The sequence below is a fragment of the Acomys minous genome (assembly GCF_964271855.1).
Source record: "Acomys minous genome assembly, chromosome: 1".
In the NCBI taxonomy this organism is placed as follows: Eukaryota; Metazoa; Chordata; class Mammalia; order Rodentia; family Muridae; genus Acomys; species Acomys minous.
Window position 1 is genome coordinate 14,814,035 of NC_140483.1, and position 25,191 is coordinate 14,839,225.

Here is a 25,191-nt window from a genome sequence, read left to right on the forward strand (position 1 = left end):
GGGCCCCCTCCTGTACCCACAACCAACCACACCATGGGCTTCTCTTCTGTCAGTGGACAGCTCCTCTGTGAGATGACTGGAGGGCGCATGCGCGCGCGCGCGCACGCACGCACGCACGCACGCACGCACGCACGCACACACACACACACACACACACACACACACACACACATGGCAAGTGTGGAGGCCTTTGAGGCCTTTCATTAAAAAAGCAATCAGAAGCGTGGAGCTTCTGGGGAGCTGTAGTTTACACCCACATGACAGGCCTTGCCTGTCCCTTCAGAGGCATATGCAAGTTGGTGGGTCAGCCTGCTGGACAAACACTGGCCTTAAGCATGCATGACAGGTAGAGCCACCACTCATGGCCCATTCACCTCTCCATCATAGTCCCTCGCCGGGGCGTCACTTCCTTGGTCCATGCCTCCTGATGACAAAGAGCCCTCTGAGGGAGAGGGCATGGGCTGTCGCTTTGTGTTGTAGCTTCCTCCAGAGAATTCCCTCTTTAGTGCACTGCCATTCTGGGCCGATGACCCTACAGGACACCGTTTGGGAAGAATTACGTATTTGGAGGAGGCCACACCTATAACGTGAACAGGCTGCCAAGGCGGAAGCCCAGTGCTGAAGGTTGTTTCTGCCGCCCCCTGGCGGTGAGTGCTGGTGTTCAGACAGTGGTTCCCAGGCCATGTGGTACTTGTAGAATCCTTCCAGAGCTACCTGCTACAGCTTTGGGCATTTCTGCCAGGGCTCCCTCAGCATCTGTCATGCTACAGACATGTTGGGTCTTATTCCAACACATGGGGCATCTCTGCCTACTCGGAACTCACGGCAGGCTCTGAAGACATGGGCTGCATTCTCAGCAGCAGACAACCATTCCTACAAAGGAACACTCACAGGCTTTGATCTTAGAGCCGGGAACACACGGGAAAGGCCCAGCAGCAGGGACAGCAGGAAGTGAGGACACAGGGAAGGACCCTTGGAAACTCGAGGAGCATTGCTAGCGCTTTCCACGTTTCTTGTCATTTTTCAGTTTTTGCTTAAGAAAAGTTTCAATTTTACCAAGTTTCAGGATTGGTCAAGGCCACTGTGCTGTTTCAACATTTTGTTGACTTTGTAAATACCTTTTACATTAAGAAGCCAACAAAAATGTCACCAGATGACTGCATGTTTAGTTACTGGCCACCAGCTGTGTTAGTGTTCAGAAAGGCACTGCAGTAGGTCCCCCTGGCAGACTGTCCTAGATGCCAGCCAGGCTGCTTCCCTCCCTAAGCCCCTCCCAGCGACTACCAGCACTGGCTGTAACCTGCTGTTCCAGAAATACAGCGGCCAGGGCTTTGCCAGGTCCTCTCCACACATTCCTGACTTACAGGTAGCTTGATGGTCACTGACGGGGCTCCCACCGCATAGTGCTGGCTCACACAGCACAGCACAGCCCACACCTGTCCCCTGCAGCTACCAAGAAAGCCACTGGCCCTGCCACTTCTCATTTGGAGGGAAATTCCTTTGGAGACACACTCCTTACTCTGACATGGGTCTCTGGTTTCCCTGCAGTACAACCTAACAGAAGGCAGCCATTTTTACTTCATTTCCCTAATGCCTAGGTGAGTGTTCAGTTATGTCACTGTTGTCATCGTCACTGAATAGAAAGTCCAAATCACAACCCTTCCACACCATCTTGGCTTCACATCTTAACGAGACTGTTTTGCCTTCTTCATCTCGTTTCCTATGTATGAGGAAAAAAACGCCACCCTATGGTTTCTTTGAGAACTCACTGCATGAAGAGTGACTCACAAAGCCAGACGGGGTAGGAAGAGGCCTCCAGTCTCCTTATCCCACAGCACTTATTCCACACCTCAGGGATACACACAGATGTGCCTACTTCAAGTTTTACTTTTAGTTTTAATTGTTCATGTGTCTTTGGGGTATGTGCACATGAGTGTAGGTCTCCAAGGAGGTTAGAGGCATTGCAGGCCCTAGAACAAGAGTTACAGATGGCTGTGAGCTACCTGATGTAGGTTCTGGGAATTGAACTTGGGTCTCTGTAAGAGTAGTATGTGCTCTTAGCTGCTGAGCTATCTCTCTGGACACTACCATCTAAACACTGGGACTGTATAAAAAGATTAGTTACACCCAATACTCAAATCTTTAAAAAAAAGGGTGGGATGGGGTGGGGTGGGCTGTTGTGGTTTGACAGTAAAAGGGGCCTGGGAGTAGTGGAGCACATGGTCTTGGCTGACAAGGCCACATTGCTGACACAACCTCTGACAAGGATGGTTCTAGGGTGCAGTGGGTGGTAGGTCCTGGGTCTTTTGGAGTAAGGGGCATCCTTCTTAGAGGGCGGAGAGGCTCCCTTATGAGCCTGTCATTGACAGGGTCACAAGGGAAACCACATTTAAGACCAATATTCATCCCACAGCCAAGGTGGATCTTGGTCTGGGGGGACCTACACTGCTTCTAGAAAGTGACAATGTAGCTGCCCAGTTTTCATCTTTCCCAGCTGGCTATCCTTCCAGGACAGATGGCACATGAAGCCAGTGGGAGACATATAAAACAGCAGATGCCCCTTGGCATTCCTGGGATCTCGGCTCATACCTCTGAAAGTGTCTTCAGCTGGGGATCTGACAAAGGCTTAGCTTGGTAAAGGCGTGAAGGACCCTGCAGAAGAGGGGACCCTCTAGGCTGTAGTTTGCATACTGCCAACAGTGATCCCTACCTCAGCTACCCTAAGATTACCACCTTTACCCACAATCCTAACAAAGCCAGTCCCAGCAAGACAAGTGGGTTTTGTTTGTTTAAGTTCCATGCAAACTCAGAATGCAGAAGCTCCTTGGAATAGCCCGGAGCCAACGCTGGGCTTTAGGAAGGACGCATCTGGAAGTGTCAATGGGCTGGTCAGAATTTTTGTTGCATAAATTAATATTAGTGTTTGTAATTCTGAGGAAAATTAACCTGGCCCCACCTGCTTTGAGTGCAGGTCAGTTAATAATAGCTCTCAACCTGGTGGTCTGGAGCTGGAGCTTTGATTTAAACCCTTCGACAGTCATCTGGCTTCCACACATACTGAGGTTAACAAAGTGACTGCCATCTTTCCCAACTGGCTGAATTCTGCCTTGTGATTGGCATTATGCATTGGTTCAGGGTGATTTTAGGTGATGATATCAAGTTACCATGTGTTCCCTTCAACTTCTGCAAATATACTGAAGAATCCTGAAATGCTCTTCCTTTTGTGGCCACTCCTCAAGGCGGCATCTGTACCTGTAATTATTGAGACATGTGGCTCCCTCCTGTGATGAGACAGCGTACAATGAACCGCATGTACACTGGTAGTCCCTGTGCTTAGGTCCTATCGTGACATCACAACTGTCTCCAGGCTCTAAAACTGTTGCCTCGCACAGAAATGGTATCTTCCAGAACACACTCTATGCTTAGGTGGTGTGCGACTGCTCACCATTTCTGTTTCTGCCTCTGTTCCTCAGCTCTCTTACTCTGGGGAAGTCAGTGCAAACTCATTTGGCACTATTCAGCGAGGCCCGCCTTGTGAGCATGGAGACCTTCAATGGGGTTAATGCAGAGGGAGAGCCTCCTGCAGCCACAGGGTGAGCTTGGCTGGGTTCTCCAAGTGGCTCTGAGTTGACTGCAGCCTATGAAAGAGCCTGAACTGTTCTGACTCCCAGAAACCACAAGAGACAATAAGTAAGTGCATGTGTGTGTCTGGCTCCCTACTCTCCTGCTCTCTTCTCCGTCCCCCAAACCTTTCTTGTCAGAGTCTCATTAAGTGGCCCAGACTAGACACTTGCTAATCTCTTGCTTCAGCTCTGTAATGCTATCTCCAGCTTGTTCGCTATTTTATGCTTCTAAGTTGTAGGGTAGTTTGTTATGCTGAAAGTAATAAAGAATATATTATTAATTTGTTAATTAATTGGATGTAAGTAATAATGCTGTAAGCACAACTAAACCCAGTGATACCTGGAAACAGAGCAGGTATAGAAATCAGTGTTTACTGAATAAACAGCAACAAATGGACCAGAGCAATCCAAGAATATAAGGTAATAAATATGTTTTCTGACTGAAATAGTGAAATAGGAATGTGGATGTAGTGTAATTAGCTCCGCAGCCATTGGTGGTTTGGGAGTAAGGAAGGCTCTACTGAGGTCCCAGGAGTCAGTGTACAGTAGTGTCTGTTAGACACTCAAAGCTGATGCACAGTCTGTAATCACCCCCTTACCACTGCAAACTGCCTCAGCCATGACGAACACCACAAGGCTATGCATGTTCCCACACATTTAGGCATGCTGCTGTGGACACCAGGGGACACTTCCAACAAGTAGACACGGGCCTCCATCAGCTCTCTCAGGAAGTTGTTCCTGGGGAGGTAGCTGAACTGTTCCAAGGGACACATTGCCTTTGTGGTCTCTCCGCCTCAGCTCTACCTCCCCACCACGACACCTTGCAAAGCTCCTCCCCTTCTGGCCACTTACGTGCAGACAGGCCACTGCTGGCACTCATGGAGCGGCCTGGCTCAGGGCGGGACTTGGTGATGGAGGGGATACTGACGGAGCCACTGAACACTGCCCGGCTTTCCTGAGGACGTGGGTTCTAAAACACAGAGGAGAGGCACAGTCTCAGCCACATTCTGCCTTTCACGCTGAATCTCAAGAAACCAAGAGATCCTGAACAGAGCAATCAACACAGGGCAGGGAGCAACAGAGCCCCAGCCTTCCTCACTGGCAGGACTCTGAAGCCGTGGCATGGGATGCCTCTCACCCTGCCCAGTACTTACCAAGAAGCAGATATCTGGTGTTAAACGTTACATGATTAGCTATAAGTGGAGCGCAGAATGACATGGACAGTTGCAGAAAGTGGAAACTGCTTTGACTCAGATGAGATGATTTACTTAAGAGACCTGGGTGAGCCCAATTGGAGGAAATCAATTAAAATTATGTTTTTTTAAAGATTTATTTATTTATTATGTATACAGATTTCATTATAGATGGTTGTGAGCCAACATGTGGTTGCTGGGAATTGAACTCATGACCTTTAGAAGAGCAGTCAGTGCTCTTAACCTCTGAGCCATGTAAAATTATGTTCATGACAAAAAAGTTGTTGACACCATGTGTCATATTCATGCCCCAGTTGTTCAGAATCTTACTCTCTCTGGCACATGAAACCCCTTGCTGCACATCACAGCTCAGAAACACTTATACCAGGGAGCATGACGGGGGGCATGTCCTGCTCAGACTAGAAGGAAGAGATGCCAGGACTGACCAGAAAACATAAAATTTATATGTGTGTGTGCGTGTATATGCAGAGAGAGAGAGAGAGAGAGAGAGAGAGAGAGAGAGAGAGAGATGGGAAGGACGGGGAGAGGGAGAGAGAGAGAGAGAGATGGGCACCAGGAAGTGAAACAGAGCACATAGGTGTCTACACTATGGCGCCATGGGCAGCAGGCCTTAGCTTGTTCAGCCCTCAGGCTAACGTGAGCCTCATGGGGTTCTGAGAACCACAGTGGTCACATCTGCAGCAGAAGCAAAGCACCTGCCTTGCCCCACTATGTGGTTCTCCTGCTCTGATCTAGTAATGACTAGAGGGCCCATCTGTGAGCACCAGTGTCAGTTACCTCCTTTTTAATTACATCAGAAATCTTCTGGAAGGGATGCGTATGCATTAGGCAAGATGTTGGGAAAATACAAAGAAACATTTATTAAAAGTATTCCAAACTTCAAGCCCTGTGACTTTCCTGAAGAATGCATTTGTTAAGAAAAGCAAGTCTGGCTTAGAGTGGTGGCCTTTAATCCCAGCACTTGGGAGGCAGAGGCAGGCGGATGGATGTGAGTTCGAGGCCAGCCTGGTCTACAAAGTGAGTCCAGGACAGACAACCAGGGCTACACAGAGATACCCTGTCTCGAAAAACAAAAACAAACAAACAAAAAACAAAACCAAGAAGAGCAAGTCTGATGGGGCTAGCATATGCTGCTTCCCTGAGAGGGGCTGACTTCTGTGCAATGCCCAGGCTTCGTATTTTTATCCTGAGACCTTTTTTGTTTCTTTGTTTCCTTTAAGTAAATTATGTGTGTGCCTATATACAGAGGCACATGCACACCACACTACATGCATGGAGGGCAGGGGACAACACTGTGGAGTTGTTTCTCTCCTTCCGCCATGTGCGTCCTGGGTTTTGAACTCAGGTCATCAGGCTTGGCAGAAGACTCCTTTATCCACCAAGCTATTTCACTTCCACCTTCTTGTTTCTATACTCAGCAAATCCCATGATAGCCAAGGCCAATGAACTAACCAAAAAGGATTGAAAAATACACTAGCCAGGCAGCCGTTTCCCCTGCACTAATTAGTTCATTAAAATGTTCACTTTTTCCTTGTCGTCAAGAGAGTAGTGCCAGACTATAGGGTATGTGGGAAATAATGAAACCATAAAGCAGACAATTTTCCTATAACTCACCAGACATTACTAACATCTTGCTGTTTCCTACCCACGTTTTCTTTTAAGTGTTTATTTGTGTGGTGTGTGTGTGTGTGTTAGCTTTAAAGATACAAAGTCCACTTGATAGTGACTGGGAAAAATAGCATTGTTTGGGAACCAACGAATAAGATGGTAGCAATTCTTAACTTAATGAAATTGTGTGTGTGCACACGCACACACGTGTACATATGCATGCCATATATAGGTGCTTAGTGGACGGCTTTTTACTGTATGTTCTGGGGTTCAAGCCCATGCTGTCAGGTTTGGTGGTAAGCGTTTTCAACGACTGAGTCATGACGCAGGACCCCAGTCCTTGTAAATCTTCCTAAGCTGACCCATATGCTAACACTTGTCACAAGACAAATCTCTGTTACAGTATGGGAAAGATCAAGTCATTTAAAACATGATCCACAAAATGAGCCAGAAACAAGAAGATGCAAAAGGAAAATCTAGTAGTGTGGTTAAATACTTGTGGCTGATAATCCAGTCTAGAACCGGACACTCACTCCCCAGTTACCATGTGACTATAGCCCTATGAAGGGACGGTGGCTCTCAACTGTCTGCACGCTGGGCTTTCCCAACCTCCTGCAACCTGAGAGAAGCACTCAGAGTCATTATTTTCGGGCCTATACCACATCTGCAAAGTCCATGTAATTCTCTGTGTTAATTTGTTTACAGAAAAGATTTTCCCTTGTTTTATATTAGAATATTAAAAAAAAAGTTAAAGTCAAGACAGTCAAAGGCAGCATTTAGCACTTGCACACACAGGAGCAACCTTATGACACACAGCAATGTGTGCAGGCACTGCCAAGAGGGACTCCTTGGAGGTGGCAACTGCCAGAAATCAAGCTGCACCTCAAAGCTAAGATGGCCTGCTTTTCTCTTCTATAAAATAAGCCTAACCTAAATCAAACAATGGCGGATAAGCTTCCAAAGTATGCTAGTAACTACAACTGAAAACTAAAATAAGAAAGGAATAATAAACAGAAAAACATCTCTACTAAGGAGTTTATCATTTAGTAAAATGATGCACACTCCACTAGAATAAAACAAGAAACTCAAGCTTTTGGACTTTCTAGTTAAAACTATGCATAAAGTAGGGCAAATTCCCACAGATGGGCGCAGCTCAACTCAGCTATGGTAGGCGGTTTCTCTCACAGGAAGGCTCTGACTTACTGAGGATTCTAAGGAATCCTGTCAAGCAAACTAAAGCTGATTTTTAATCACAGTTATTCTGCCAAGTAAGACATTCAGATGGCATTGTAATTTAATGTCAGTGACATTTAAAACATAATTTAAGGTAATCTGACACTACAACAAAAATAATCATTTAACTCTCTAATTTTCTTACTGGAAAAGTACTACTATAACAAATTTAAAAAAACAATGTCACTATTAATGCTGACCTGGGAGCATTACAGACAATACCTTTGTATGGTATAGCTTAACTACATTAATATCCATAATGCTAACTTCCTTTGAAGTTCATATTTGTATACATTACTTGATGAAATAGATACTTTGTTTAAAGGCATTTCAACACATGGCCAAGGGTAATGGCTGCATGAAAGGACAACAGCAGTGCCATGCTTATCCAGGACACAGCAGCTTTTTGTTGTCGTCGTTAACTTTTTTTATCTTGGGTCCTGGTTGCAATCAAATCCACATCAGCAACTCAAAGATTTGTAAAAACTGGCTTTAACTTTGGATATTTTTCCTGCTCCTTGGTCAGTACTTATACCATTACTTTGAGGACTTTTGGAAGGACTAAGAATAAGCTCTACATAGACCTTGATCTTATCAAATATAAGATATAAAACATTTCTTTGAACTGAAGTGGCTATATACAGGGTAAAGAGCTGTTAAAATTTCAGAAATTCAGGGAGCCCCTTTCTGTTTGTTTTAATAGACTAATGATCCAGTTGGAGCTGTTTTTGTTTTAACATGGTATCCAGAATGGAAAATACAACGGGAAAACTTGGTCCAACAAAGATCATCATCTACGGCTATTTCATAATTAATACAGAAACCTTTTATTCCTCCATATTTCTCTCAAAAGAATAAACAAGACAGACTGAGAGGGGGAGGAAAAGGAGGATACGCAGGACAAGGTAAAAAGTAATCGATGCTGGCAGCTGAGGAGGACAGGGCAACCATTCACCAAAGGCGCCACCTCAGGGGTTAGCAAATGCACATGTGGTTAGTCAAGGTTAGCTCGGCTCAGCCGCTCATACCCTCAGGGTCACAGAGTGTGGTGTGCCGGGGGCAGAGCGCAGGGACGGGGGGTACCCAGGGCTTATGGAATCAGGAGAGAGAAACTGTTCAGCAGAATTGACAGTCATGTGATAGACGTGCTCAAAGTTGCTCGGAGAGGAGATCAGACCGGAGTGGTGATGAGGGGACGGATAAGGGAAACCTGGCTATCAAAACAACAGAGAGAAGAAACCAGTGTAAGGTGATGCTAATGGACCAGGGTGAGTGACCCCAGACAACATGCCCAGGAAGAACCAGTTCCAGTAACATTCTTTCAGGCCATCGAGAGTTAAATTCTACAATCAGTTGATTTTCAAAAGCTGCTTTCACGATAACATCATTCCCATTTTAGCAGTCAAGTGAGCAGCAGCATGGAGCCTAGAGATCCAAGAGGCTTCAGAGTCCTCACCATCTTCTTATGTGGTACGACAAAAGCCCTCAAAACCTATCCAAAAACAGCAAGCGCGGAGGCAGCAAGGAACAGCTGGAGAATAGACAAGGGAACCCACGACGGCTCCTCGTTAGACCATTTCTTTCTGAGTTCCGGATCTGTGGTGTGTCCTGGCTCCCAGTGATCGTATCTCCTGCAGCACGGGTGCTGAGAACTGTGGGCTACGCTTTTCCCGGTTTACTTGGAAGCAGCCCAGCTCATCTCCACTTCGACGCCCCAGAGAAAAAAGTCTGTTTTCAACAAGGGAGCATTTTGCCTTTGAATGTTCAACTGTGGTTTTTTAAAGGCAAATAATAACATGACATTGCTCAAAGAAGTATGAGGAGATGATTTTCCTCATAAGTATTTACCTCTGTGCGAGCGCTTGGAGGCGCACTGAGTGGCCTGGTGCTTCCTAGAGTAGAGGTTTTTCAAAGCTCAGCTCCTGAGCACAGGATCTCTTCACTAGAGGGATGCTGAAGTAAGTGCTGGGAGAGCATCTTACTGAATTCAGTAGTGACCACCCAGAGGCGGTAAGGCGCTCTGTAAAAAATCCCCAGGACTTAGCTAAGCCTAAAAGAAAGGCTTCTTTCTATACAGGACAGCTCTTTTATTTTAGAAATGTGAGTAAAATCAGTATTTTCTAAGGTTGTCTTCAAAAAGAAGATAATATTGACATATCATCTATCTATTTGTAACTTTAAGAAAGAAAGTTATCTTTCTGGAGGGGGAGGTGTTAAGGGTATTGTGGACTGAGCCTGAGCCCTTCACGCACACACTAACAAGGAAGCACTTTATCACTGGGCTGCACCCCCAGTTCAAAACCAAAATTACTTCCTCAAGAGATTATTAAAGTTCAGTACGTTGTGTTCATTAACAACTTTAGAAACAGGCAAAATGTACTACGCTAGGAATATGGGGATAAATAATATGGTGATAAATTACTCTTGTACTAGTTTGGAAGAATATGTTCCTGTATTTCTAGCAACCACTTAACAACAACAAAACCTATAGGTAAATAATGATAAAGAGGAGTCAAGAAAACTCATTCAGTCTGTCTTCTAAGCCTCACACACTGCTTGACAGTAACTGCTTATCTTCTCACCACTAAGAAGGAAACGGAAGGTCACATCTGAGACAAGAGGTGAGAAAGGGACTCTCCCAAGCTTTACCGCCCCTTCCACATTTAAGATAGAAGCAATGTTACTTCAGGATATCTGGTACAAATGAAGCAGGGTTACACTTCTAAGGAGCTTTTTAAAGCTTTCTAAGCTCTTACGTACTTCACAGGACCGTGATCTTGCACACGATGAGACGTCAAACAGCTAGAGTACATGTTCTTTTGCACAGATGCTAACACAGCCCTGGGACTTGAAAGTTCTTACATTTCTTACCAGATCAATGTAATTCATCTCTTTTTGGAGTGGGGGGAATAATTCGTAATTCCATTTGAGTAAAAAAAATACTGAAGTGAGATTACATTAAAACACAAGCGCTCGGTTCCATGTGGGCACAGCGCCTACTCCTAGATACTTACTTTGTCCTGGGCACAAGGTAAGTGCTCAGGCACCTGCCAGGCGACTAAATGCATGGCTGTAGCATGGTCATAGGTCCTTTGGATGTGAAATGAGAAAAGCCATGTGGAAATAACAGGAAACAAAAAAGAATCTCAACTCTCTGATGCCTACTACACGTGCAGCTCAAGCAACGGCATATAAATGTAGAACAACTTTGTCCAGGAAATACAACAGTGCTTATCTTAAACAATAAAAAACATTACAAGAATAGAAGGCACATTTAAAAAATGGCTGAACTGGTAGGGAAAAGGCGTGTTAATCTGAGGTGAAGTGGGGGGTGGGGAGGTCGAGGAGTTAATAAAAAGGTGACAACAAATACCCCAAACTGAGCAGCCTAATTAGACTTGGTAGCCAGCATGGAAGGTCATATAGATGGAGCCAGTTGGAGAATGAATGACAAATGTCATCTGAAATGGTTCTGTTTAGTTTAAAAAAAAACAATCTTTTCAGCAACAGTAACAAACTCCACAAATTTCTAGTGGGTAAGGTGACAGGAGGAAGACAGGCTTAGATGTGATGCTAGCCTAGGCTACACAGTGACCTCAAGGCACGTGAGGGCCAGCTAACAAAATCCTCTATCTGAAAACAAGCAGAAGCATTCTTTTCAGTGGTAAGCGCGTGAATGGAGAAAGGAGCATAGTGGGCTGGGTGTGGCACAAGCCTCTCTTCCCAGCATGACGGAGGCTGAGGCAGTCGGGTCTCTATGAATTTGAAGCTAGCTTGGTCTTCATAGGGAGTTCCAGGCCAGCTGTGGCTACAGAGTAAGACCTTGACTCAAAAAACAAAAATAAAAAATTAAACAAAAAGTAAAGATGAGGGGGCACTTTCAAGTTTCTTAGAATACTGACTGCTAATTTAGAACTGGGGTCCACGCTCCATTGCATGTGCAGGGGGGAGGAACTGCAGACCAGGGGTGACTCTTCCCCTGACCAAACCTGAGCAGAGCAACACTGAACTCTATCATCGCACCAGAAGAAAAATACTGCAATGTAAGAGCAGACTTTCTACAAATTTCTTCTATAATTCCTTTTACATAGTTAAGAATATTATTAAGAAAAACCCTGTATATCAGAATGCAACAAAAGCAGATTTTAATTTTGAAAGGTTATTATCTATTCATACCTTGCAATTACTCAACTAACTTTGAGTTAGCGGGCATGCTATTCTGCAGCATATTAATGAGTCTAAAGCTGGTTTTCTCTCCATTCTCAAAAGTACGAAGCTCAGTTAAAACAGTGCACTACACTTGATCCTTCACGTACAGCCTCTGGGCACAGGCATACTTCAAAAACAATTCTCTCTACTAAAGCATCTTGTGCCTGGCACTGGAACTTCAACACAGGGAAATGAAACAGCAAGAATAGTAACTGCAGAGCCTTGGACCTCTGGATCTGCTGTGTGCACTGCTCAGAAGAAGTGCACAGTCAGGGACTGTGGACCAATGTGAGCAGTGGGAAATGGACAGGCCAGGGCTCGCACTCCAGGCAGAAGCTGAAAAGCAGAGTCCCTTACACACAGAGCAATGAGCACAGCAGTGAGTCTTACATGCCTGACTTTGAGCTTCTCACTTGGTTTCACTGTGATCACTGTGACCTGGTTCATGTACACTTTATATTTACCCAGCACTACTAATAAATCCACAGCTGACAAATCCCACAGGGCAACTCCTGTGGAGGATTTGAATTCAGTAAAGAATACTGCTGTGGCTGCCATCACCACTGTCACCTTAAAGATAAGAAAGCATGGCCATGTGGTTGTGGTGTTTACAACCAAGTATTTTGATTGAAATGAATGTAGACTTGGTTTTTTCTTCCCAGGAAATAAATGAAAGGCTCTCTTTATATCCTAACTTTTACACTAGATTTGTATTACTCATCACATTTTATCACTTCTTTCTCATTCCTCTACCACTGATGCTGCTAATGAGTTTAAGGCAGATGTCCTTAGGGACAGCTTAGGGTCAGTATTCACAGTCCTCTCCAAAACTGCCCTAGGACAGGAACTATCCTTAAGATCCTTTGCCCAATTGAGCAGCTATCCCTACTGATCAAAGGGTCATCCTCTATTTTAGTAGTTTGCTAGGAGTGTATGACACTGACATTTTAGGAGCAAACAAGAGACGGAATAGCTTGCTAATTCCACTAGTAATTTTAACCTCAGCATAATGGGTCTGTGGATGCAATCTCCATGTTGTTAAAATACAACAGTCTTCCTATGTTGTACTTCCTTTTACACATGATTGACCAGGCAACATGCTTGGATTTGAGCAAAGGAACAAGATTTAGTTTCACAGGTAGCTGAGAGGTGTGACTATGAGTGATGAAGCCCGTGTGGACTTCTGGGGAGAAAAGTACCCAGGTATCTATACGAACTGAGTGAAACCTTAACATTGTGGGAACTGCATCTGGGATTTGCTACAGAACCTTGTAAATATGGCCATTTCTTCCACTAACAATAGCAAGCTTGTATTAGCAGAATGGGAAACCTTTCTAGGGTTATGAACTCTTTGTTTTGGGGTTTGACAGATTTCTGAGTTGTAAGTTTCTTCTATCAGATATGCCAACATGCAGCTGAGACAGTCTGTGACATGTTGAAAGAACATGTTCTCACTATGTAACACACTTTGTGAAGCCGTGCGTGTGTGTAAGCCTATACACATATATCCCCCCAGGCATCTGACACTGACTCCTCACTCCGGCCATATTCACACCACTCTCCACGCCTCTTACCATGGGCAGGTCTTTTAGGATCTGTATTCCATCTCCAGGACCCATGTGTGCTATGTGGTTAAAATTAGTTGGGTTAGAAATTAATTTATTTCTCATTTCTGGATCTCGTAGCATCTCCCTGTAAGGTAGAACACCTGTTTAGACAGTTTTCCCACATTTAATCAATGTAACTTAAAAAAATTAAGCATACTTTGTTTTATAAGAATAAAGATATAATTAGAATAACAATATATTAATAGTTCAATTCCTTAGACTGCTTTTTTAAATTTTTAAATAAGAAGATCTTGAGATTTAGGGTTTTATTTATTTGTTTAATTTGTTCAGTGCTGGGGATCAGAGCCAGGGACACACACACGTAGCAAGTTCTGTACCACTGAGCTATACCCCTCACATCAGAGAACTCTGCTCTACTTTGAGATAATTTCAATGATTATATGTGTATCTTTTTTATAATAAATAACATTTTAGAAATGTTTTTTAATATGACTATACCTGCTTGCTTATGGAAAAGAGTTAACCTGAGTTTCCTTTTATTTTTAATTTTAATTTTAATTTTTTTAAAGAAAGGGTCTTACCCTTTTAGCTCAGGGCATGCTGGCTTCAAGCTCAAGGCAATCCTCCTGCCTCAGCCTCTTGAGTGCTAAGATTATAGGCATGAGCCACCATGCCTTGCTTCTATACTTAAGCATACACAAATGTACTACATACACAGATGGCTTATATTATAGTTACATGTGCCAGAAGTTATAATTCTATGTACACACAGAAATGAATAAAAATACAGTACTTTACCCCTGTATTATCATGACTTTGAAAGTATTAATTAAAATGGCACGAAGGGTACCACCCATACTGGAGATCCTTACTCTTGCTTTGCAAGTACCCTGCCAATAAGCCACCCAACCCTACAATTTGTGACCACAGCTGAGTGACAAATTTTCAGATACTGAATCTTCCTCCTAAAATGTTTCTATCCTGTCCTCTGGGCGATGGCAGCATGGGCGGGTGCTGACAGTACGGATGGATGCTGGCAGCACAGACAGATGCTGGGCACACACCTCCTCTGCTGCATTCTCTCTTCCTCTGGGACTCTGAAGGAGTAACGCCGCTTGTTGTTGATATTTCTAACCATTTGTTTTCGACTATTATCTGATGTTTCAGGAACTACAAGTTCATCCCCTTCTGTGAGAAAGAAAATAATGATATTGTTTAAATTGTTAAAGTTCTTTCTACCCATTAATCTCTGTGACATTGCAATCAATTGTATTATATGTACAATTGTGATAGTTAAGAGTTACGTATTAAGAATCAAAAAACAAGCGATAATTTTCAGTGGAATATGCAAAAAGATATATACTGAAATTAGGCATAACTTATAAAACACAGCCTCACTTTTAATTATAAATACAAGATGATACACAGGATCATTTCTTTATGGCTTGTCTCTACTTTGCTAGAAGAAAACTACAGCTGTCTTGGTGTCATGGCTCTGACCAGCCCCTTCACCCTCAGTATCTCCACACTGTCTTCCTTCTCCTGTGGAGAGCGGTTTCAGTGGCTCGAGTGCCCTGACAGAGCAGTGTGCCCTCTAACTTGCTAACTCACTTCTCCAGCCCCACTTATTTCACTCTTAAAAACGACCCCGCAATTCCACTTTCCATAGATTATCTTCTCCAATTGCCAGTTTCTTGGATTCCTGTGAGCTTCTTTGCCTCGTCTCACTGTCCTCAGTCAGAGGTGCTGTGGAATGGCTGGCAATGGGACTCTGGACAAGTGTCCGTAACTTAGGACCTATTGACTAGATTCTGTGGTGTTACAGGCACAGAAGACACGGCCAGCCATCTCTTCTCTGTGTACTCAGGCACTCCTCAGGAAAATAATGTGTGTCAGAGTCAAACACTTTGCTTTGCTTAGTCTTAAAAGTCATAGAGGCTTAAACAGGGTCACTGTTTATGGCTTGTCTTTATGGTCTTGTCAGAGTTTGACAGTGGATGTCACACACTCCAGAGTGAGATATGCCTGAGTCTCTTCACAGTCAAATGCCTTGGACTTTTGTAATATTTCCACTGAATCGATTCTATTAATATATTTTCTTACCTGCCATCTTATTTTTGAAGTATATTAATCTAATGGTCTCCAACCCTAAAAGATTTAATGATCCTTCAGTGTTTAAAGGTCGGGCCTAAAATAATAAAAAATAAAATTAGTATTTTAGTAAAATTTTTAAAATCAAATTATAAAAGTTTTACTCAATTTATTAAGAATACACTATTAAGACCTTTCACTTACTGTGTCAAAATATAGTTCTTTATAAAGTCTCAAGTTATAATTTTTACTAGGAAATTACCACCTAATTTGATCAAATAACTTATAATATATATACATATGCATATATTATATATATTATATTATATATTATATATTAAATATATAAACATATATTTAAAGGGTTTCTCTGTGTAGCCCTGGCGGCCCTGGAACTTGCTATGTAGACCAGGCTAGCCTTTAACTCATAGAGATCCACCTGCCTCTGCCTCTCGAGTACGAGGATTAAAGGCATGCACCACCACTGCCCAGCTTTAATCACAATATTTTAAAGGAAGTGTATCCTGGACAAATACAATCAAGTAGTAATATATAAACCTTAAAACTGACCCTTTAAAGGCCACCAATGACAAAAAAGTTAAAGTAGTCAAGAACACATCTGCTTTATAAATTCTTATCACTAAACACTGAATGCCACATGTGTGGAGAGGAAATTGCCGACAGAGAAAGGACTGTTAATAGTGATGGAGCAGCCAGTCATATCAGCCATATGGCCAGATCCTTGCTGCACACTGCACCTCACACTTCAGCTCTCAGTGGATCATAGACACATGTGTAGCAAGGAAAAGTTATTGTGCACAAAGTACTGTGTACAGCAACTGTAGGAATCAGGAAGAGAAGATTTGGAAGAAAGTAAAGGTTGTATCAACATTTCTTAAGAAGGGAGAAAAAGACAACCTGCACAGCAGGGATAACATCTTATTTCATTAGCGTTAATGAGTCTGTTCAGGAAGACACACCACAAGCAACACGTGAAGGGCTTATCCCATGTGTTAGTAACCGAGAATCCACATAACGAAGTCCAGTAAATGAGGAAGAACAAATGGCAAATGCAACAACAAAACGAGTAAACATGGCTAGGCACTGTCTGCAAGAGGAAGTCTGAAGGGTGACAGGCACCCATATCAAGACACATGCAGAAATGGTGACAACAGCAAAGCATTAGAAGTAGCAATGGTGAACACTGGAGTATTCACTTGAAAGACAGTTTTATAGTAGTTAAACATCAACGAACTGGATGTAGTACACACAGCAACATGTATGATTCTTAAAAACATAATAAATGAGCAAAGACAGCAACAAAAAGGTGATAATTCCAACAAAGTAAGTTGCGAAACTGAGTACTACGTTACTTAGAGATACTTGAGTTTTCCACCCCTCTAAGGCAAGCAGCAGGATGATGAGCACACATCTGGGACAAGGACGAGTGTGGGACACAGACGGTGCCTGTGCATGCAGGGATGCTGGCATGTTGCATTCTTAGGAAGGAACAAAGCTCACAGTGCTGTTCTTTTTACAGGACACACATTCGCATACTGCAAAGGTTACATGACAAAAACCAGGTAGAAAACTATGGCCAGGCCAAATTTAGAAATTTGTGGATCATTATATAATGTAGCAATTTTTTTAAAATGAGGGTTTACACTACAAGATGGCTTAAAATTGGGACATTATTTTAAATTTTTAAGTTATCTTGGCTGACCTGTTTCACTGGTTTCTCTAACCTGGCCCTCGACTAACGGCATATGCATTATATAGAGCAAACACATCTATATAAAATGATTACTTTCCTTTTCTACAAAATAATAATTTCATTCTTATATTTTCTTTGTTATGAAAATAGAAACACTAATGAAAAATATTATGTTTTATTAGACATATGGGAAATCACTGTTTTTAAGTCACTGAGACTTAAGAACTTAAACAGTTTTGACTTCACATTTCTAGCTCATAAAATCAAGGGATTAGTCACTGCCTATTGGCATATGAAGGGTATCCTCCCTCAGAGCCACTTACCCAAAGCAGTAGATGCCACACTGTACTCAACCATCTGGCCCACATTTTAATGTTCCATTACCTTTTTGAGAGGAAGAGTCTGTATCCATTCCATGGAGTTTACATCGAAGATATCAACTGCATTTTCACTATAAACGGAGAGATACGGTGCATTGTAACCTGGGGGATGAAGAAAGGCACAGCCTGTTACTTACTGTGAACTATTAAGCCCTGAACACTTTGAAAGGTCTTTCCCAACCAAACGTAGAGTGGAGTGTTTTCACAACCCCACAGGTATTATATAAGAATGAGGCTAGAACATTTGTGAAGTGAACAGAACATAAATCACAAAGAAAGAACTGATATGTCCTAGCTCAAATTATAAAGCTCAATACAGAAGGAGTCAATTAACTAATATACCTTGTCCAATAAGAAATTTCATTGCATTTTAAAGTGTGCGCTTTTAAAGCAGATAAGCTGTCGACAGTGAAATAAACATACAAAGTGCAGAAAATTTTACCTAAGTGTTCTAATCAAGAATGGAAAAGGAAGATGTGCAAGACATGTGTCATAGCACAGTTCTGCTACAGACATGTGCCACCTGCAGCTGCATGGCAAGAACAGATGCTCAATACACACTTGTGGAAGGAATGGTGACACAAGCAAAGAGAAGTGAGTCACTCAAACTATGGTTACCAGCTGAACTGCTCACACACCTAGGAACGAGTGAGTCTGAGCTTTGCTTCACATTACAACACCCAGGATTATCTGACTCAGATGCAGAGCAGCATTCACTTATCTGTCATGTCACTGATGAAAATGTTCATTTCAGAAGGAAAAAAACACTTTGAATAGTTAAATCTGGGTGGTAGGTAGGGTTAGAGTGCTTTTGGTTGTTCTTTTACAACAGATTTCCTCGTTTTTCTGCTGTGCGCACTCAGTGTTCTGGTACACGGTCTCTCCCTTGACTTGACTTAGATGGCCCTAACCCACCATCCCTCTATCATCCCTGCTGCAGGGGGAGGCACTCCGCCTCCTGCTCGAGGAATGGTTTTACTAGATCTCTGAACTCTACCCTCTGGGTCCTTTTGGGACATCTTATTCTATTTTCTGTATTTTCCCAACAGTCCATTTTTTTCCTGCCGATTCTCTAATGGTTCTTTCCTCTCAGCATTTAAACAGGCTCAGAGGCTTCTGTTGCTAACAAAGCAATCTGGATCAGACACTCTCTCTGCTGAATGCACTGCAGTAAGTGTGTGTTCTGCCAGGAGTCTTCCCTACTCTGGATGAGCAAACTGCATTGCATCCATTTCACTTATGACTTAAGAGTTATATAGTAAAATAATATGCATTCAATGGTGATTATTATTATTTAGCGATAAAGTATTAAATTATATATCAATATTTTAATATTTATAGAAAGAGTGAAATAAGTACATTTAAATCTATCTATCATCTATCTATCTATCTATCTATCTATCTATCTATCTATATCTATAAAATATAAAATGGAGTAACAATTCTAACAAAGGCTACACTATAGCTTCTGAGAACTGGCTAAACAATCTACTTAGTAACTTCTTCAGCATAAGTCTTATGGACCTCTTCTACTTAAGGACATTGTATGGGAGGCAGGGCAGACAATGAAGAGAACCATTTGGAATTATTTTAAAACACAACAACATGGAGATAAAAATGTATCTCAGTAAGTTTTTCATACAAAGATTACTTTTACTTACAAGCATTTGATGTTGACCCTGTCTAGGTTTTATAATGTATGGTTATTTTACATAAGCAACACAATTAGTACTTGGGGGAAGACTTAAGAATGATTAAAAAATAAGATGTTAGTAAAAATGATTATATTTAAAGTAAATGGAAAAGCAAAAAGGGAAAAAGGCAGACAAAGAGAATCTTACAACAAGAGGAAGGATTTGCTGGCCACATCAACTCCTGTTGTCTTGATCTTCGACCCTGGCAGTCTGTGTATATGCCAATGCTGTTAAAACACAGCAGATACTCTTTGTTGGAGATCTCAACTGCACAGATAGCATCCATTGGTTGGTGTGTAATGAATGACAGTGTGTGGTCATTTGAATGGAGCATATTGCATGGACTTCCTTCTCCGTTCAAGGGGTATCTGAGAAATCCCGACTGGAATCCCACACAGAGCTGCTCATTGAAGATGGCCATCCACTGCACATTACATGGGACTTGAATTTCCTTAAACTTCCTGTGCCGGGTCTTGCTTTGGAGCAGTTCATAGCAGAGCACCTGTCTTTTCATAGCCACACACAGGCAGGACAGAGCTCCATGGCGCACTTTCCCAGCAGCTATGGTTTGACACCCCTTAGTTTCTGCCAGTTTATAAAAATCCGTGTCTCGCCCATCCAAAGCAGACATCGGGAAAAGTCGCACGTGGCGATTTCGGCCTGAGATCACAGCAACAAGCTGGTCACTTGGAATGAGTTCAATCTGATGAATTTTCTTATTATCACCAACTCTAATAATCTCTGCAGGAAGAAACAACAACATTAAATGCAAAGCAGTTGTATTAACAGTATCTAAATTAAACCCCAAAGCATATAGCCTAACCCATATTAAAGACACACACACACACATACACACACGCACGCATGCACGCACGCACACACACATGCATGCACACACACACACACACGCACGCACACACACACACACACACACAGTCACAGAGAGGAAATGAAGACAACTAAACTCATTATCAGGTCACTTAGCCCACGGGCAGCTGACAGCTGGTTTTAAGTTCAGCACTGAGATCTTTGTCGGTCAAGGCAGGGAAGCCCTCTGTTAAAGCATGCTTAGTCTGGGTTTTGGCACTAAATTTTAGGAAATTCACCATGGACTTCCTATTTTTAAAATTAAAGTAACTGTATAGCTCATGGTTCTTTTTGGGTATTTCTTTTTAAAGTTTTATTGTATGTATGTATGTAGGTGTTTTGCCTACATGTGTATCTGTAAATCACTTGTGTGCCTGCCTCCATGGAAGCCGGAAGGAGGCATTAGATCTCCTGGAACGTAAGTTATAGATGGTGTGAGTCACCATGTTGGTGCTGGGAACTGAACGTGTGGGTCCTCTGTAAGAATAGGCAGTCATCTCTTTCTGGCCCCACCTCCTCAGGTGTTTCTTTTGTGTGCCTATGTGTAGTCATGTAGCCACCAGAAATCAGCCTAAGGTCTGCTTTGAACTGTTGTTGTTTTAATTAAATTTTAAATTGTGTGTGTGTGAGGGTGCATGCCATAGCACGGGTGTGGTGGTCACAGGACAACTTTGTGGGGTCAGTTTTCTTCCTCTCCCTTTATTGGGCTCCAGGGGTCATACTCCACCTTTTTCTGCTGAGTCATCTTGCTCACCCTCCACCTTTGTTTACTAAGTCAGGGTCTCTCACTGGGCCCTGGGGTTTAATAATTAGGCTAGAATGGCTGGCCAGTGACTAACAGGAGTCCATCTGTCTTTGCCTTCCCAGTGCTGGGATCACAAGCACACATAACCACGCCCACCTTTTTATGTTGGTTTTGGGAATCAAATGCTCACATGGGAACTACTTTACCAACTCACAGATCTTCCTAAGCCCTCTCAAAGCTATGAGTAACAAACTCATCAAGTTTAAATGAACTGCTTTCTCAAGATCTAACCTGATATAAAGACACAACTTAAAATGCTATGTTTATGAATAGCAAATTCAACTGGTTTGCTTTATGTCACTCAGCACATTAACTGCGCCCTGGGAGCTGGGAGCCTGTTGTAGCGAACCACAGGGCATTCTAGGCATGTCTCTCTAAGCACTATTAAGCATGAAAAGGAATTTGTAGTTTTCTTTTATGTGCCCTCTTTAGACACAGTGGAACTGTTCAATAAAATGACAGGAGGGGGATAACACACAATTGAGGCTTTAGAACTTAAAAGGGGTAATAGAATTGAAAAAATCTTTTGATTTAAAGCTGGTGTGGTGGTACAAATCTTTGATCCCAGCACTTGGGGTGGGGGTGGGGCCGGGAGAAGCAGGCAGATCTGTGAGTCCAGCCAGAGTGAGTTCTAGGACAACCAGAATTACACAGTGAAATCCTGTCTCAAAAAAGAGAAAGAAAAACAAATCGTTCTAGAAACTTTTAGTAACAGAACTCTCCTCCTAGGCTTTAGGTTCAAGAGTTTTCTAATCTATCATTTAAGATTACTCCAGAATAACTGGGTTTTTCTCTTACCATCTTTGGTGACATGCACAACAAATAATCCTTCTTCGTTTCCCAAAGCTATCCTTTCATGATCTATGTAAGATACAAACATAAAACATTTTTATCAGATAATCATGTAAAGATAACAGAACAAACCAGACAATGAGAAAATTTTGTACAATAGTGAAGATGAATAACAAAATCAAAATATATGATTTATATTTCCTCTCAGATTACAGTGGTAAACATATCATGACCTTTAAAACAGAACAATTAAACATCTGCTTCAGTACCTATCAAAAGAAGTAAATGCTTGTTCAATAATGAGAAAATTACAAACCTCATTGGTGAGCGTCACAGACATCACGCTGTGGTGTTTACTAACGGTAGCAGAAGCAGAATGTAGAGCAAAAGGTAAACTTCCACACGGAAGCTGCTGTGTGCTGGCCACACACGGTGTGTTCCAGGATTTCAAAGCTCCTCAGTAACACATGCGACGCACACACATGCACTATAGGAATCAACTCGTTTCAATTCCCCAAAGCAGAAAAAGATTAGCTGACTGATGCTCAGCACTACTGCTTTTCAGGAAGCTAACACACTTCTACTCACGAAGTGAGTGCTAAAACTACAGGCCAGACACGGGCCTCATACATCCCACAAGCATCCTACATTGTGCCAGACCCTGGGGACTCCTATGTGCAAGCTGGTGTCAGCTCACAGTGTAGCCTGATGAACAGTTATGACAAGATGATGAGGCTATAATTCATACCTATGATCGCAGCGGCCTGTGTTGTTTTAATGAGGGGTAGAGTGCTGTCATAAGCCTCTTTGGGAACATACACTGAGCGGTCTCTGAATTTGTTTTTCTTCAAAATCTTGTGCAGCTCACTCAGCACTCCGACCCACTTACTCCTCTCGTTCTCGCTGTCTGCTAGCATCAGGGTGGAACACTTGTTACTAGGTGCTGAGAGCTGGGAAGCTGTGACCTAAAACAATTTAAAAGCCACAATATTAGAAAACAGACATCTCTATGGTAGCTTCAGGATTATGCTCATTTGTAGCACTCATTCATAAAATGAAAATGTATTAAATTATCCCTTTAGCAAACTTTAGCTACACCAAATAAGAGTGTCTCACTGTAATGCTACAATTCAAATGAGAGGTGATACAAGTCAAAATGCTACTATTATTTCATGCTCTCTGTTACAAAATGCCTGAAAATACATTACGCATACTAATTTAACAATTGACAGTTAAAAATTATTGAGTACTAGAGAGAAAAGCACATTACAAGTATTACAAAATGCCATATAATACCATGAAAATACATTACGCATACTAATTTAACAACTGACAGTTAAAAATTATCAAGTACTAGAGAGAAAAGTATTTTACAAGTATTAATTCATTTAATCCTCTTAACAGCTTCCTGAGACAGGAACTATGATCATATCCTAACTTTATATATGGAAACCCAGGGTAAAGGAAAGAAGTAGTCTCTCAAGGGCACGCAACTTGAGCGTGTTTCTGTGCTCTGAAGCACTACATCAGACTGTTCTGGCAGTCTCTAGTACTTCCTAACAATCCTTCATATTATCATTACAGAAGATCAGATCACTTGAAACAGCATGCAAATGAGTTTACGAGTTGATCAGAGCACATTTAAATTATGTACATATATTACATATATACGTATATAGAGACCCTTTATATACTCACATATGCTTTAAACATCAATGACAACACAATTCTATTGTAAATTAGATACAAGTAAGAGAGCCTTTATAGACTCCCTTGGTAGCTAGGGGAGAATAAACAGTTGGCCTGGAAAGTGAGAAACTAGGTTTAATCTGTGATCTTCCTTAGATGTCCATCTGATTCACAGGCCAATAGGAAGTAGGACAGATGTAACAACAGAATACTTTTACAAACTTACTGTTTAATTTACCAACATGGCTATCAGCAATTATTTGTATGCCATTATGAGGGGTAGGAGAGAGAAAATAAGAAGAGATTTGACACTGACCCAGCACCAAAGCCACAGATGTAAGAAAAAGGTTATTTTGGATGTTCCTGTCCCAAATAAGCTGGATGCAGCCACGGGAAGAACATTAGTCAGCACCAATGAGCATCACTTAAGTTTTGGAATATTTGTTATAAAGGAATAGACAACTAAAACGCAATTTTTAAAATGAGAGTTTTACAGAAACAAACTTTTTTATTTTTTAAGTTGAGAAGCCTCATGTGGTAATATTTATTTGAAGATTAACTGGGACTCAAGAACATTACAGAACACGAAGAAGAATACTTTAGAAACACATTACTGCATTCTACAGGTCTTAACTCAGTTTTGTATTCATGTAAATACTGGATGGTGTGGGTACATAAATGAGCACCGGGTCTGGGTCTTGTTCTAGTAACCTTCTGTTTTACACAAAGAAGCAAAACGTACTCATTAAAAAACAAGTCATCAAGCCAGGCTCGGTGTCGCACACCTTTAATCCCAGCACTTGGGAGGTAGAGGCAAGTCGATTGCTGTGAGTTCAAGGTCAGCCTGGTCTACAAAACGAGTCCAGGACAGCTAAGGCTACATAGAGAAACAAAACAAAAAGCAAAAGAAGAAAAGAAAGAAAAACAAGAAATCAGGTGCTGGAGAGACGGCTCAATAGATAAGGCACATGTTACACAAACCTGAGGGTCACAGTGTAGACCCCAGAACCCAGGTAAAAGCCAGATAGGTTTGTCTGTTGTCCTGGCGTTCCAGAGCCAGGAACTGCAGGGCAAGCTGACTAGCTAGACTAGCTACAGAGGCAAGCTGTAGGGTCAGTGAGACCCTGTCTCAGCAAGTAAAGTGGAGAGCAGTCAAGGAAGACAGCTGATGCCAACCTCTGGCCTTTAATGTATGTGCACACAGAGACATAAAAAAAAACAAAAAACAAAAACCCCAAATTAATTAAGTACTCAAGTCGTTCACAGACTTACTCTAAATATACAGGGAATATCTTTTCGACTTGCGTGGATAACATCAGAAGCCAAGACTGAACTCACAGAGAATTCTTCATCTCTGAAATAAAAGTTAAACATTTAAGGTTATTACATGTTGCTATGTGTGTATGGTTTTTTCATGTATACCCAAAAAACACATATGAAGCAATCCTGAAAGTTTAAGTGCATAAACACCCAAGCTGAATGTAAAAGAAAACAAAACACAAGATTTTCCCACATAACGACTGACAGGACATCAGGAGTAACCTAGCAATGGCATATTACTGGACATAACTGCTGACTCATGCAGACACACAAGACCAGGAAGCACACAGGCAGAAGGGCTTTTGTTAGTCTCAAGTCCCCAGTGGACTCTCTAGTCTGATGTAATAAATCTCATGTGTACTCAAACTAGTTCACTTGACACAG

The 25,191-nt window shown here is 42.2% G+C and overlaps 1 protein-coding gene across 14 annotated transcripts in view; it reads right to left on the bottom strand.

The window, feature by feature from the left end:
• CDC42BPA (CDC42 binding protein kinase alpha) overlaps positions 1 to 25,191 on the bottom strand; it is a 207,647-nt gene that overhangs the window by 3,645 nt on the left and 178,811 nt on the right. For 8 of the 14 annotated variants that reach the window (XM_084791680.1, XM_084791667.1, XM_084791676.1 and 5 more), the window contains 11 exons: positions 24,760 to 24,841; positions 22,547 to 22,763; positions 21,805 to 21,867; positions 19,482 to 20,075; positions 17,645 to 17,742; positions 15,559 to 15,643; positions 14,520 to 14,643; positions 13,462 to 13,579; positions 8,707 to 8,892; positions 4,476 to 4,593; positions 375 to 532 (listed from right to left, as the gene is read on the bottom strand). In XM_084791680.1, coding sequence (XP_084647806.1) covers positions 375 to 532; positions 4,476 to 4,593; positions 8,707 to 8,892; positions 13,462 to 13,579; positions 14,520 to 14,643; positions 15,559 to 15,643; positions 17,645 to 17,742; positions 19,482 to 20,075; positions 21,805 to 21,867; positions 22,547 to 22,763; positions 24,760 to 24,841 — 1,843 coding nt within the window. The remainder of the gene's footprint in view (positions 1 to 374; positions 533 to 4,475; positions 4,594 to 8,706; positions 8,893 to 13,461; positions 13,580 to 14,519; positions 14,644 to 15,558; positions 15,644 to 17,644; positions 17,743 to 19,481; positions 20,076 to 21,804; positions 21,868 to 22,546; positions 22,764 to 24,759; positions 24,842 to 25,191) is intronic. The other 6 variants (XM_084791677.1, XM_084791671.1, XM_084791679.1 and 3 more) reach the window with 1 other exon arrangement.